Genomic DNA, 16,698 nt, shown 5'->3' with positions numbered 1-16,698 from the left:
GAACAACTGTGACTTTCTCTCCCATCCTCTCCCTTCCTGTTACTCCACAGTCCCCCTGCTGTTAACATCGCAGTATAATCTTGCCTTTCTGTTCTCCCATCAGTGCTTCCCTCATCACAGTTAACCTCCCCTAGCTTTTCCTGGCAGGTGTGCTGGCTGTATGAAGATAAAGGAAAGCCCTGCAGAAAAGATTCTAAGGAATTTGCACTGGGGTAGACTGAAAGAGAGTATTTGCTAGTTCATGTAAGAAATATTTACTGAATGGCAGAATGTGATAGGCGCTGTCATGCAAGGAAAGGGACATATCACTGAAATAAGGTAACAAATGCCATTAGTCATTTGAAACTGACATTCTAATGAGGAGAAAGAGACAATAAAGAAGTTTAAAGAAATTTAAAAAAGACAACAGGAAGTAATAATCAGTGCTATAATGAAAATAAAAATGGGTAATGTAACAGGGAAAACTAGTGGGTAGTCAGCAGAGGCCTTTCTGAGAAGATGGCAGTTAAACTTGGTCCTGAATGACAAGAAGCCAGGCCTAGCTGCAAAACCATGGGAATGCAATAAGCTTTCCCTAGAAGGTGGCTGGGTGACACCACAGACCACATTTATTAAGTTCAGGCTATGTGCTAGGCAGGTGTTGTAAGTACACACGAAGATCATTAATTTTCACAATGAGGTATGAATTATGCTATTTCAGCCTCATAAAATAGCATTTATTGATGAAGAACGGAGTATCAGAGAGGTGAGATAACTTGTTCAAGGTTACAAGGTGGTAGAGCCTAACACACCCCTGGGATTCCTGTTCAGGAATAGCGAAAAGGGCCCTCAGTCTGTGTCTGTTTGACACTGACTCATCTGAGATAGTTTAAGTCTGGCAGTTCTCAAAGCAATTCAGTATCTGTCCATTAGCCTCCGTCTCCCTTAACCTGTATCCAGAGCCAGACTGCCAAGTCCAGTTACCTACCACTGGTCATCAAGGTCTGATACTGCTTTCAGCAAACTTGAGATATTTATTTATATTGTAGGAAAAAACTGTGTTTCTATGAAAAACTATGCATCACAGCATGCACTACTATTTTATATCATTCCATACCAGCTCATTGAAATCTTCCTTATTCTTTTTGTTATTATACTTTATTCAATCAGCTTCCTATGGACAGACATTGAGGTTTTCCCCCTAATACTCTACTACAAATAGTTCTACCATAAAAAACTTAAGCACATTTTATTCCACATTTGGACAGGTAATTGATCAGGGTGAATCCCCATAACTTGGACTAGTAAGATAAATGAGGTATAGTTTTGTTAGACATTACAAAATTCTCATAAAATGGTAGTATTACCCATTCCCATCAGCAATATACAAGTGTCTGCTTCCTCACAGGCTTACCAATGAAATATATTTTAAGCTTTTGAACTTTGCCCATCTGAAAGGTGAAAATGGTCTTGCCACGTTCAGAGTCTGGCACAAATAAGTCCCTTTTTATTACAAAATCATAAGCATGTAATTCGGTAACATAACAGTATCACACTCAAGCACATCATATGACATTTTAGGTGAAATGTTCAAATTAAAACTATAAATTATCACACCCATATTATTACCCTACCAACCACACTCAAGCAGGTCTTACTTCTGCTGGTCCCTATATTTTAATTTGCATTTCTCTTATTATTAATTAAATTGAATATCTTTTCCTATATATTGTCATATGTTCTATTTTTTTGGTGAACTGTCTATATCTTTGCTTATTTTTACCTCATGATTTAGATCTTTTTAATGGAAAAATTACTCCAAATAATACTTCCATGATACCTCAAGCTTTGTTTTAAAAAGCAAAGAATAAACAAAAAATGGAAGAATGTATAAACTAAAAAAACTTAGTATCACTTAAACCTTTCCCCCAAAGGTAAATAATACATAATACTTAATAATACTTAAAACTTTACTGTCATATTCTATATTGTGTTTCCAGACATTCTTTTAAACAGTGAGAGTTATTTCAGGAGAGAAGAATAGGGATAAAAATGCATTCAAGTGACAGTTTTACGATGACAACTAGGGTAAAGGGTTAATTTCACAAATCACCAAGCCACTGAAGAAGGTCCAGGTTAGGGAAACAAATAACTGAGAGACATTTCCCTGTACACTCACCTCATTAGTACAAGTAATTCTTCGAGGGTGAGGCGCTTCCTGCTGCAGCTGATACACTGCGGGAAGGCAGAAAGTAAAAGGTGTCAGTTTCTGTCATGCAGAACATCTGAATATATTAGGAACCATGAACTGGCTGCTTTTTTATGTTCACAAGAACTGTGGTATAGCCCTATTTTTTTATGAACAAAGCAAAGAAAGTGAACCAAACTAAATTTCATGCAAGCCCAGGAGCAAGCACCAATAGAAAAGTCATAATCCACACAAGTGTCTCTCTACCTTTTAACCAATCATTACTGGACACCTGATCTTGTTCTCCAGAATCAAGTACCTGGTCATTTACTGTCCCCAATTCTTTTTGCCTATATTACAAAGCTTCTCTCCAATATAAACCAATAATAATTACATATTTTTAAGTACAGTATTAAGTATCAAACTTGAAAGTAAAATTAGAATTTATAGGCTAGAAGTAACACACTGTTTTTCTTCCATTTATATCATGAATGATCTATTTTCAAAGATAATCTCCCTTAAAAACAAAATTTATGAGCCAAAGTTACTACCACTTATTCAACTAGGGCAAATGAATTTTTTAAAAAATCAGGTACTGAAATAACTTGCCAAAGAAAGGATAATTTTTAGGGTATTTCAAAACAGACCATTAGAAATTATACCAATACCTTAGACTTTTTTATTTGAAATGAAGAAAGAATAGAATGTGTGGTTATCAGAGGAAGTGTGTTTATGTATGTCTAAATTTATCTCTTAGAGAGAATGTGTTTTGTATTTCAACATTATCACATATAATTGAATTTGAGTTAATACCGGATTTAAATACATACACATTTTGTCACCATAACATCAAATATCCCAGACATCTGGTGTTAGCTGATAACAAATGACTCAGATTTTAAGTGGATATCCATATAAAGGCCTCACCTCTGATCATATTCATTCATATGTAGCACAGGAACATATATAAATATATACAATTAGGACTATATACATATACAACTAGACTGTATATGCATATGCATGTATATGTACATACAACATATGTATGCTGAGAACAGGCACACAGCACTGCTCCACAATGCTATGTATGTAAAGGTGACACAGCACTGCACCTGAGCATGGGAACTCCTGAACAGTCTGCCTGGGGTTTGTCTGAACACTGGGGCTCTGCATATTGTGCTTCAGTTTCCTCATTTGTAAAATGGAGATACAAATAGTGTCTACTTCACAGAATACTGAAAGGATTAAATAACTTACTATATGTAAAAGACAAAACAGTCCTTGGCACAAAATAAATAATAAAGATCAGTTATAATTACATGTAGTTAACTGATATTAATATACAAAATTCTTTACAGTAGTACTTGAGTACCAGAACGTATCTTGAGTTTATCACCCCAACGATACCATGGTGATGCTATAATTAAAAGGTACTGAGAAGATACAGCTTTACTGTTTAAAAATAAAAAAAAATAAGCAAAGCCCTTTCTCACTTAGTAATGTTTGAAATTCTAACAGAAATGTATCCTTTTGCCTTTTCTTCCTGGTTGCAAAAATCCCTAAAAAAGACAGCACATTAAAGTATTTTATTGTGTGAGTTATTTTTCAAAAACATTCCTGTGAATATATTTTAATGGGTTAAAAAGATCTGAAGGGAGGAGTTTGGAGGTGAGGAAGGGAAGAAAGGCGAGCACTGGAACCTGCTCCGTCTGTGTGTCATCCAGGGTATCTGGAACTCTCCCTCCTCCTGAGGAGCCGAAACATGATTGGCAAAAAAGGGAGGATTTTGCAAGCCTATTCCTCCATACTGGTATCTGTAAGATGTGAAAATTCAGTTCACATTTCTGTTTTGATCAATAATTCTCAAAAGAGCAGTTATTTGGGTTGGCCAGAAAGTTTGTTCCGTTTCCCCATAAGCTATCTTGACTAGTGCTGAGTTAGTTGTCATTAACTTCATTTGAAACAATTTTGTTGGACTGTTTTGTGGCAACTGTCTTAACAGCGTGTTTTTTAAAAAACTTACCAAAATTGGTGAATTTTTATGTAGCCATTTTAATATTGAAGGTGGAAGAAAAGAAGTGAGATTTTTGGCATATTATGCTTTATTATTTCAAGAAATGTAAAAACACAACTGAAATTATTTGTGCAGCGTATGGAGAGGGTGCTATGACTGATCAAACGTGTCAAAAGTGGTTTGTTAAGTTTCATACCGGAGATTTCTCACTGGATGATGCTCCATGGTCGGGTGACCAGTTGAAGTTGATAGCAATCAAATCAAGACGTTAGTTGAGAACAATCAATGTTATATCATGCAGCAGATAGCCGACATACTCAAAATATCCAAATCAAGCACAGAAAATCATTTGCACCAGCCTGGTTAAGTTAATTGCTTTGATGTTTGGGTTCCACATAAGTTAAGTAAAAACCTTCTTGACTGTATTTCCACATGTGATTTTCTCCTTAAATGTAACAAAAATAATTATTTTTCAAAACAAACTGTGGTGGGTGATGAAAAGTGGATACTTTGGAATAATGTGGAGTCGAAGAGATCATGGGACAAGCAAAATGAACCACCACCAACGACATTGAAAGGCAGGTCTTTCTCCAAAGAAGGTGATGTTGTGTATGTACATGGTGGGGTTGGAAGGGAGTCCTCTATTATGAGCTCCTTACAGAAAACCAAACAATTAATTCCAACAAGTATGGCTCCCAGTTAGACCAACTGAAAGCAGCACTAGATGAAAAGTGTCCTAAATTAGTCAACAGAAAATGCATAATCTTCCATCAGGATAATGTAGGACTACATGTTTCTTTGATGACCAGGTATAAACTGTTACAGCTTGGCTGGGAAGTTCTGATTCATCCACCACATTCACCAGACATTGCACCTTTGGATTTCCATTTATTTCAGCCTTTACAAAATTCTCTTAATGGAAAATTTCAATGAAATTATCTTAATGAAATTTCAATTCCCTAGAAGACTGAAAAAGGCACCAGGTACAGTTCTTTGCTTAAAAAGATAAAAAGTTTCGGGAAGACAGAATTATGAAGTTGCTTCAAAGATGAAAGAAGGTAGTGGAACAAAACAGTGACTATGTTGTTCAATAAAGTTATTGGTGAAAATTAAAAATTATTTTACATTTACTTTAAAACCAAACAAACTTTTTGGCCAACCCAATACCTTTCGTCAAAAAAAATGCTTTGGAAAGCACTGCCATCTATATAAATTCAATTATTAAAATTAAATGGTAGTCGAGGACATGAGAAGTTACTAGACAAAGTAAAACACTGATTTTCATTCTAAGAACAAATACTCTAGTACCTGGTTATCATCAGTAATTTTCACCTTTTCAGTAAGCAAACATTAAGATAAGCCAGTATGAAAAAAAAAAGGAGTGACTATATTGTCATATGAGAATTTCAACCTGCATTTTTATTAGTTTTAATGGGTATAGCTGTGTTCATGGAGAGGAGTGATTTTTATATAAGTGCCTCCTCACTGGCTACCAATGGTCAGTCTATCCTTAAGACACGTTGTAAATAAGTAATACATGTTATTTATTTGGATACTGTATAACTGAATATAACATGAATTCAGGGAACACATTAAAAGGACCATTTAAAAACTATACAGAGTAATAAAGGCTAATTAATGAAGGCCCTTCTTTTTTTTTAAAGATTTTATTTATTTATTTTTAGAGAGAGGGGAAGGGAGGGAGAAAGAGAGGGAGAGAAACATCAATGTGTGGTTGACTCTCACGCGTCCCCTACTGGGGACCTGGCCTGCAACCTAGATGTGCCCCAACAGGGAATAAAACCGGCTACCTTTGGTTCACAGGCCTGCGCTCAATCCACTGAGCTACACCAGCCAGGGCACAGGCCCTTCTAAATTTGAAATATTTGGTCATTTAAACCAGAGCTCAGCTGAAATTTAAATTGCATAATCATTAACTGAATTCACTAAAAATTAATAGCTAAATTATTAAGTGAGAAGATACATGATTAAACTACTTAACATTTTAAAATCATCTCAGATCTGTTAATGCTTACTTATTAATGAATTTCTCATTAAAATGTATAGACAATACATTTTTAATCAAGTTCCAAGATCACAAGTTGGTATCTTAAAGTTGAAATTGGCTCACATGTTTGGTTTAAATTTCTTAACATTTAACAAAAGCAAAAGAGAATTCCAGCTTCTCTTCTAGAGTTTCACATGAACAACCACAACAAAGGGGAGCTAACTATGAGCCACTCCCTACAGACAGAACACTCATGCTCTGCTTTCCCACCATCCCTACCTGGTTTGCTTGCCTTATTTATTACATGTTAGGGCCCTGGTTTAATTCAAGCAATACAGCAATAAAATCATTTTTATTTAAAGAGAGTCCTCAACTTAGAGACTCCTTACTAATTCTATTTTCCCACTGGTCTGTGTTTGTAAGGCTTTAAAATTACATTTTCACAAGCTTAACTGAACCCAAACTGGAAAGCAGAACAGAGCCATGGGTAAAACTAATTTCTCACAGAGTCATAGAGAAAATCTTTCTTACAGATGCTCGCTGTGAAAAGCTATACAGATCCCACCATGCGAAAGACAGGGGGGAGAAACTTAAGTTGAAACTTTTGACATCAAGACTTAACTGTCTCCCTTTAGTTTTATAGATGTAATACATATTGGAAGTTAACAATCAAAACATTTTGAATAGCTCTTGCTTTGCCCTTACCTGCTTACATGGACTGATATAACTCATTTTTTTAAAATCTCAATCCATGTAAGCTTTATTAGCATTTTGAGAAATTTTTAAATTAAAGAATGTAATTCACATCACAGAGAAAATGATGAATGCATTATGGTTTGTCAGTCACAGAATTTACTGTCACTTATCAACTCTCAACAAGCTATCGCTGGGCCTGGCTCAGAATTAAACAAAGTATCATGGCTCAATTATTAAGGGTGCTGGGCATGGCTCACAACTCCAGTTTCTTAAAATTTCAGTCTCAATTAATGAAATAAGGATGTCATGGGCTTGTCAGTCTATAAAAGTTTTCCTATTAAAATACACAGATACCTGAACAGATGAGCTTCTTCAGGTACTATTAAATAAAACACCTTACTGTAGGTTATACACAGTTAGCTAAATATAAATTATAAAATTGTCTGACAGTGGCAAAGACAAAACAAACAAAAATCAAATTAAAAAACTCAACCAAAATCATTATTTTTTTTCTAGGATTAGATTTTGACAAAGACATTTAATAACCTACATGATCGTCATAACAATTACTTCAATGTTAAAATGCAATCTTTACATGTTTTCTTATTATTTAAATTTTGTACATATTCAATTTCTTGGAAGACGATATCATAATTTTATAAGAAAATTCAAAGGATCGATTTTTTCAAGTGAACTTTTCCACTAGGCTTTAATATAGTTTAATCATAAAATTTCCTTGAAGTGGAATGACGTTTTTTCATTTGATGGTCAGGAGATAAAATCCATTCTAATAATTTCTTCCTTGTTTCTACTATAAAAATGATGGAGGGGGGAGGCTCTGGCACTGAAGTCACTAAAAGAAACTACAAAACTCAATAGCAGTATTCTCACCAAAAAAAGAAATATGTCATTTTTAAAGACAAATGGTACCTGCCAGAAGATAAGAAGAGGTGGAAAATACAAACTGCATATACTCCATTCAGTGATCAAATTCTTCAGGGGGAACGAAATCACCACCATGACTTAATTACAGTCTGAGGCTGTGTAAATGCTCTTATACAAAAAATGTGTAAGGCACAAGTTGGAGCCAAGGGAACAAAGATAAATTGAAAACCAAAAAATGCAGAAAAGAATTTTAAATAGGTTTCCCGCCAATTAGATTATGAGACAAAACCTTTAGGAGGTTAAAGAACATTAGTCATTTTTATACATGCTTTGAACTATACTCCCCAGAAACAAAAGGCAGCAGTGGGGGTGGAGGCAAATGCATCTTTGGCAATGTTTTCAGAAGCTGTTCAGATTTTGCTGACTATAATCGGCCCAGTGTAACAACCTGTTAAAATAAAGCTTTCTGTTGTTCTGGGAACATAAAACCACCAAGATCTGAACTGTTGCTCCTTCAGTAAGCAAATTTCAGAAACATACCAATATCAAAATTGAAAATAACTCAACATCTACAAGATGTTAATAATCTACATCTGAAGTACAGGTTTCTTAGATTGTTTATTCAACTCTACAACAAAAGCTTATAGTACTGGTTTTGCAATAGTGCTTACATGACTTTTTAAAACCTGCTTTGATTATATTAACCCTATTTCCACTTTTTAAAAATCGGAAATATCTTTTACTTGATGAAATAATATTCTCTAGGAAACAAGGATGAGAAAATAAAAGACAACCTAGACTCTTCTGAAAACATTTTTGTTCTAATGCAAAGCTTAAAGAGCAATATAGAATTCAAATTCCTCTCTTTTACATTTGGGAAGACAACTTCTAAAATAGAAGATGACTATTCTTTTGCCACTTTTTACCCATTCTTTTTATCAAGATAGCCTCCTGATTTAACATCATTAACAGGTTCCTTCTTCACAGAAAGAATTGGGATCTGAGAATAATTAAATTGCTTGAATTCTTAATTAGCTTCTCCTTGCATTAGTTTTACCAGCCACTGTCAACATACAGTCGCAGGTTCCACGCTAAGGACATTCCACGCAAGCTCAGAAGGATGAGATGCGTTCCAGACGTGCAAACCACACACAGCCTTGGTGGGAACCCTCCCATTTCCCTGTAAGTACTTCTTCTATGCCATTCCCAAACGCTCTTGTTGATCAACTTTTCAATAAGAGGTACAAAATGGAATGACTTCATATCTAATGACCCTAATATTGTTATATTACTTACAAAGCACTGTGTAACTCACCCACTTTAAAATTATTTTGTATACTTACAGTAAGATTTCCAAACAGGAGGTCTATATTCATCTGTATCTGAAAGAATAAACATTAAATTAACATTGCTAGATATTTACATTTGCAGGAGATATTTTAATCATTAATTAATTTAATATATATTTGTCAAGGTGTATTTGTGCTAGGCATTCTGTCAGGCACTAAAGGGCATTCAAAGGCTTTTCTTCGTCTTGGTCCTCATTTTCTTGGAGCACAGTTTTAAAGATGTTCAAAGAAAGCTATTATATTTATTTAACTACTTATCACATAAAAATATCAAGAATAATTTTTACTGCTGGTAATTCTTAGAATCACTGAGGTAATGATGGTCAACAATGTATTTGCTTCTTTGGGCTTAATTTTATGATTATTTCACCAAAAGATCCCCAAAATCATTAAAATTTTTCTTTTTTAGTCATATTGACCAGATAACAATTTTAATCCTCAGAAATGTATTTCTATATCTGCCCCCCCATCACATTTGTGGGATTCCAGCATAACCAGTTTTACTAACATCAGGAGAGGCGAACAGCAGGTACAAATCTTAGTTCTCATACATCCTGGACAATCAAACCCAGGAAATGAGAAATACTTCAATGGGTGAGAGTGTGTCTGGGGAGCCACAAAGACCATGAGGTGAACATCTGCGCTTCAAGTCCATTGCCCCTCCCTCTGCTTGAATGCAGATGTAGGAGAGAGTGTGAAGAGGCAGTGGAAAGAGATGGAAATATAAACACGTAGAAGAGGGGCCAGTTTGGGCTGGCTTCTCATCAGTAAAGCATCGTTGAGGACTAATATTGCTAGTTATAAGCTCTGCCTGCAAGGCCACATAGCCAAACCGGCAGACACAGCATTTTGGTGTGGGAAGGTATGGCTAGCCGCATCATGAGGCTCTGTTAACATCCAACATGAACCCATTAAGAAAATTGATGCTAAAAATCTTGGTTCCCAAGAAGGCTAGACAATTCCTGGAAAGAAGGCTGAATCCAGTGTATGTAGCTAAAGTAAAAATATTCATAGTCTCAAAACATTTAGCCCTCAACTCCCAACCTTTAAATGCACCCTGACATTTCATTTATGAGGTGTTATTGTACAGAGTTGGAGGGCTGCTACACGGCCACTAATAACGGGCATAAGAACACAAAAGGGAAAGTGTAAGTCATGAAGAAGTTGCTTGGCACTCAGTAGAAGTGTTCAAATAGGTTTCCTTAAAGAACAAATAAAAAATTACATGAACAAATGAATAGGAATAAAGTAATGCAGCAAATGCAGTTGACTCTCATATAGATTATAGTTATATTCTATAAAGTCACTGCAAACACTGAATTATTAAATTCTGAACCACTACTCCTAGGGGAACATAAGGTTAGGCTCCTGTGAGCCTCTGGCTACATTTTCATCAACCAAATAATATATAACTTTACTTTATGTATGTTGCTGTTTAAAAATACCTTAGTTAGTATATACTGCTGATTCACTAACACCGAACTCACAGCCAACAGCTCTGTAACTCATGCCTCAATGAAGCTTATCTGACACGTGTGTTTTCTCCAAAAGACACATCGCAGACAGCACTTTGGCCCTATGCTGGGGGGCCATTTTAAACAGCAAAATCACCACTTAAAAAATCACAAAAATGCAAATAAATGTGGCACTACATAGACTATGAAGAGGACAGCTGTTTACAGTATGAAAGTTAAAACAAAGCAGGCAGAGGGTCACCTTGTTTGACCTCAGCTGGGAATATGCAGGTCATGCAACTCAAATATTTGCCACTCTGTAATCACTGGCAAATACCATGAAAATGTCAAAGGTATTTATCTTAGAATTACAAAGAAATGTTAGAAAATTTGGAAAAATACAGAATCATGAATAATAAGGATTAACTATATATGAAACAACAATTATTTAAGAAAACTGCCAACTCAGGTGAACCTGCTTAGTAATGATATAAAGTTAGGATGAGACATTACCTTAATGCAGTGATAAATATACACCTAAACATATTTATTTTGCTAGAGTGTGTACGTGTTGGTGGGGAGTAATTATTTTGAGATTTGTCTGAATAAGTAAATTATAATTAAGTCAATTATATATTTAATGGACTAAAGTTAAATAAAATATAATTAACTCAATTATATTTTTACTTTTTTAATATTTTATTTATTTATTTTTAGAGAGAAGGAAAGGGAGGAAGAGAGGGAGAGAAACATCGATGTGTGGTTGCCTCTCGCACGCCCAACTGGCCCGTAACTGAGGGATGTTCCCTGACTGGGAATCAAAGCAGCAACCCTTTGGTTCAGAGGCCAGCCCTCAATCCACTGAGCCACACCAACCAGGACAATTATATATTTTTAATACTACAAGTTTTGCCTATGCTATTTTCCAAGGTCCCAACAGCACAAACTGCAGTGACCAGGCATGTCCTAACTCACCATGTAGAAGACATCACGTGTGGCCGGGAACAGGAAGGGCACTCAACCAGGCTGGGATCTGGATTAAACAATTTAACCTTGCCCTGGCTGGTATGGCTCAGGTGGTTGGAGTGTCATCCCCTACACAGAATGGGCAGGGGTTCGATTCCCAGTCAAGGCACATACCTACATTGTGGTTTGGGTCTCCCGTGGGAGCAAGTACAGGAAGCAGTGGTCAATGTTTTTCTCTCTCATCAATGTCTCTTTCTTTCCCCACCCTCTCTACAAATATTTCCTCAGGTGAGGATTAAAAAAAAAAAGAACTTAACCTTGCCCCAAGAGGTCTGGTTTTGTACTCAGCTCCTAAGAGGCAATTTTATTTGCCTTTGAGCCTCAAGCTACCAGGGAGCAACAGTGTAACTTAGTGTGGCTTTGGGTCACATGGTATCAGCCAACCAGGAGACTAAGAGTAGCCACTGTGGGCAATCAACCAACCATGTCTACATAATAAAGCCCCAATGGAAACTCTGAACTCAAGGCTTGGGAGAGCTTCCTCAGTTTGAAATGCTCCATGTGTACTATCACATTTCAATGCTGGAAGAATATGCACCTGATTTCACAGAGAGAGAACAAGGAAAACTTTGAGTTTTGTACTTCTCCTGGACCTGGCAATATGTGCTTCTTCACTTGCCTGGTTTCAATTTGTATCCTTTCCCTGTAATAAATCATGACCGTCAGTATGAACTTTTGGTCAAGATGGAGGCCTCAGTAGACAAACTTCTCCTTCTCAAGTAACCACAAAAAGAATTACAACTAAACCTCAAAACAAGTAACACCCAGAACTGTCAGAAAATCGAATTGTATAGAAGTCCAACAACCAAGGACTTAAAGAAGCCAATTCATCCAGACGGGCCAGAGGGGAAGAGATGTGGAGACCAGCAGAGGGGTGTGGTGTGCTGCGGAGAGGTAATGGCAGCAGAATGGTAATGGGCCATACAACATTTACATGCGGTGGATCAAAAATCAGGAGGGACACCTTGGGAGTGAAAGATTGCAGCCCCAGACTAGACCACACAGCCCAGGGTTCCAGTGCCGGAAGATAAATCCCCATAACTTCTGGCTGTAAAAATCAGTGGGGGTTGGGGTAGTGGAAGAAACCATTGACTTTTAGGAAACTGCTTAAAGGGCCTGAACGGTCTTAAAACATACGCAACCCACCCACTCTGGGATTCAGCACCAGGGCAACAGCTAGAAGGGCTCCAGTCCCATACAGGGAGTGGATGAAGTGACTGGAAATGGGGCAAGTGTCACACAAACCTCCAGAAGCCAGGCAAGCGGCACAGTCCCCTGTCAGAGGCCTCTCCCAACACAGAGCCACAAAGTGATAAAAGCTGGTTGCCCCACCCTGGAAATTATGACCTAAGGCTCCGCCCCACACAATTTACAGATGCCTTTTCTACAATAGGCCATGCTACTAAGACAGTGAGTCAAAGCAGCTCTACCTAACACACAGAAACTAATACAGAGAGGCTGCCAAGTTGAGGAGACAAAGAAATATGGCCCAAATGAAAGAACAGAACAAAACCCCAGAAAAAGAACTAAATGAAATGGAAACAGCCATCCTATCAGTTGCAGAGTTCAAAATACTGGTGATCAGGATGTTCAGAGAACTCACTGGGTACGGCAACAACATAAAGCAAGAAATGAAGGTTACACTAAGGGAAATAAAGAAAAATCTACAGCACAGGTGGCAAACACAAGGCCTGTGGACCAAGTCCAGCCCTCCACTTTGTTTTATCCTGCCCAGCACCTTGTTTCTACCCAGTGGCAGTACCAGGCTCCTTGCCCCTAGTTAAGGTGTAGTTACATTTATACAGTTGTAAAATTACATTCAGCCCCTTGAAGGCAACCGTGAGGTGGATGTGGCCCCCCGGTGAAAATGAGTTTGACACCTCTGACCTAGACAGGGAACCAACAATGAAGGGAAGGAAGCCAGGATTCAAATCAACAATTTGAAACATAAGGAAGAAATAAACACTGAACCAGAACAGAAAGAATAAACAGGAATTTAAAAAAAAAAAAAAAGGACAGGAGTTCTAGCCAAGATGGAGGCATAGGTAGAAACCCTTTGCTTCCTCTTACAACTACAAGGAGGATAATGACCAATCTAAAATCAATCAACAACCAGAAGCACCAAAAATCAAACTGCATGGAACTCAGACAACCAAGGGATTAAAGAAAAAATCACCCAGAACAACCAGACCAGTAAGACGGACCCCATGGGACAGGCGACTCAAAAAAACCCCAAGAGGCACTGAGGGGTGGGGCTGACTGTGGAGTTGGGCGGAGCTGTATGGGAGGGGCTGACTTATGGGGAAAACTGAGACTCAGAGCTGACTCTGGGCTACGGCTGGGGTGCAACAGTGGGAGATACTTCCAGTCTGACTCAAGAGTCTCTTGGACAAACAAGCAAAATATAACCAAAGACAATGAAATTGAGAACAGGCTGACAGTGACCAGAGGGGAGAGGGGAGGGAATTTCAGGGGAAAAAGGGAACGATTTGCAGGAACAAATATAAAAGACACATGGACAAAAACAAGGGGGGGCAGAAGGTGGGGAGGGCTGGGGGGTGGGCTGGGATAGGAGTAAAAGGCAGAAAACTACTTGAACAACAATTTAAAAAAAAAAGTCTGTTGGCAAGCTGCGCTGTTCCCTCTCCGGCCCCTCCCCCACAGGCAGTACAGCAAAAAGGGTGGCCCCGCCCCCTCACAACATATCAGTTGTGCCAAGACAAAGAAATATGGCCCAAATGAAAGAACACAGCAAAACTTCAGAACTAAGCGATGAGGACACTGCCAACCTAACTGATGGAGAATTTAAAGCCCTGGTAATCAAAATGCTCACAGAGCTGATTGAGCTTGGCATAAAATGAAAGAACAAAGGAAAGATACCCAAATGAAATAAAGCAAAATATTTAGGGAACCAAGAGTGACAAGAAGGAAACCAGGATTCAAAGCAATGATTTGGGAAAAAAGGAAGAAATAAACATCCAACTGGATCAGAACGAAGAACCAAGAATCCAAAAAAATGAACAAAGGCTGAGGACTTTCTGGGACAACCTGAAACGTTCCAATATCCGAATTATAGGGGTGCCAGAAGGAGAAAAACAACAGCAAGAAATTGAAAACTTATTTGAACAAACAGTGAAGGAAAACTTCCCTAATCTGGTGAAGGAAATAGACTTCCAGGAAGTCCAGGAAGCCCAGGGAGTCCCAAAGAAGTTGGAACCAAAGAGAAACACACCAAGGCACATCATCATTAAGTTACCCAAGATTAAAGACAAAGAGAAAATCCTAAGGGCAGCAAGAGAAAAGAAGACAGTTACCTTCAAAGGAGTTCCCATAAGGTTATCAGCTGATTTCTCAAAAGAAACCTTGCAGGCAAGAAGGGGTTGGGAAGAAGTATTTGAAGTCATGAAAGGCAAGGACCTACATCCAAGATTACTCTATCCAAAAAAGCTTTCATTTAGAACAGAAGGGCAGATAAAGTGCTTTCCAGACAAGGTCAAGTTAAAGGAGTTCATTATCACCAAGCCCTTACTATATGAAACATTAAAGGGACTTATTTAAGAAAAAGAAGATAAAAATATGAACAATAAAATGACAACAAACTCGTAACTATCAACAAATGAACCTAAAAGAAGGAAATAACAATGAAAACAAAAACTAAGCAAACAGCCAGAACAGAAACAGAATCAAAGAAATGGACATCATACAGAGAGAGCTTAGTGGGGAGGGGGAAGGGAGGAATGGGGGGGAAAGGTACAGGGAAGAAGAAGTATAATTGGTAGGCATAAAATAGATGGGGAAAGATAAAAAATTGTATAGGAAACAGAGGATTCAAAGAACGCATATGTACAACCCATGGACATGAACTAAGGTGGGCGGAATGCTGGAGGGTTGAGGGGGCAGGGTGGAAGGGGGTAAAGGGGGGAAAATTGGGAAAACTGTAATAGCATAATCAATAAAAAATACTTTAAAAAAAGATGGTATAAGAAGAATCTGGGGCATTTCCAATTGTGCCAAAAATCTGAATCACAAAAATGCCAAAAGAAGAAGAGGATGAGCAAGAAATTAAAAACTTATTTGAAAAATAATGAAGGAAAACTTCCCTAATTTGGTAAAAGAAATAGACATACAAGTCCAGGAAGCACACAGTCCCAAACAAGTTGGACCCAAAGAGGACAACACCAAGACACATCATAATTAAAATGCCAAAAGTTAAAGATAAAGAGAGAATCTTAAAAGCAGCATGGGAAAAGCAGATAGTTACCTACAAAGGAATTCCCATAAGACTGACAGCTGATTTCTCAAAAGAAACTGCAGGCAAGAAGGAACTGGCAAGAAGTATTCAAAGTGATGAAAAGCAAGGACCTCCAACCTAGATTACTCTATCCAGCAAAGCTATCGTTTAGAATCAAAGGGCAGATAAAGTGCTTCCTAGACAAGGTAAACCTAAAGGAGTTCATCATCACCAAGCCATTATTACATGAAATGTTAGAGGGATTTATTTAAGAAAAAGAAAATCAAAACTTTGAACATTAAAAAGGCAATAACTGAACAACTATCAACAAATGAACCTTTAAAAAAATTCAGCAAACAGAACAGGAACAGAATCATAGGTACGGAGATCATTCAGAGGATGATCAGCTGGGAAGGGAAAAGTGGAGAATGGGGGAAAATATGCAGGGATGAAGAAGCATAATTGGTAGGTACAAAATAGACAGATGGAGGTTAAGAACAGTATAGGAAATGGAGAAAGCCAAAGAACTTATATGCACAACCCATGGACATGAACTAAGGTTGGGGGGAATCCTGGAGGAAAGGGGGATACCAGGTAGAGGGGGGCAAAGGGGAAAAATTGGGACAACTGTAATAACATAATCAAAAAATATACTTTAAAAATTCCTTCAAAATAAATATTAAAATATTCCTTCAATATTTTACATTTTTAAAAATGAAAAATATCATGACTGTCACTATAATAATATTTAGTGACTCCTATGAGTTCTTATAGCAAATTTTCAAACCTAGGGGTCTTTGGGGGAAACCCCTCCAATGTGCAGTTGGTGTCAGAAGTAAGGGAAGTCTTTGGGACTGTGCTCTCT

The 16,698-nt window shown here is 37.5% G+C and overlaps 1 protein-coding gene across 1 annotated transcript in view; it reads right to left on the bottom strand.

The window, feature by feature from the left end:
* Nucleotides 1-16,698, bottom strand: part of CHN1 (chimerin 1) — a 159,943-nt gene that overhangs the window by 108,279 nt on the left and 34,966 nt on the right. Inside the window, exons 3-4 of the mRNA XM_045830448.1 lie at nucleotides 9,117-9,155; nucleotides 2,159-2,214 (exon numbers count right to left, since the gene is read on the bottom strand). Of these exons, the coding sequence (XP_045686404.1) occupies nucleotides 2,159-2,214; nucleotides 9,117-9,155 (95 nt within the window). The remainder of the gene's footprint in view (nucleotides 1-2,158; nucleotides 2,215-9,116; nucleotides 9,156-16,698) is intronic.

Source organism: Phyllostomus hastatus, unplaced genomic scaffold (assembly GCF_019186645.2).
Source record: "Phyllostomus hastatus isolate PE091 unplaced genomic scaffold, TTU_PhHast_1.1 phas_contig_1, whole genome shotgun sequence".
In the NCBI taxonomy this organism is placed as follows: domain Eukaryota; kingdom Metazoa; phylum Chordata; class Mammalia; order Chiroptera; family Phyllostomidae; genus Phyllostomus; species Phyllostomus hastatus.
The sequence above is the reverse complement of the archived record's forward strand: the minus strand, read 5'-3'. Positions and strand labels throughout refer to the sequence as shown.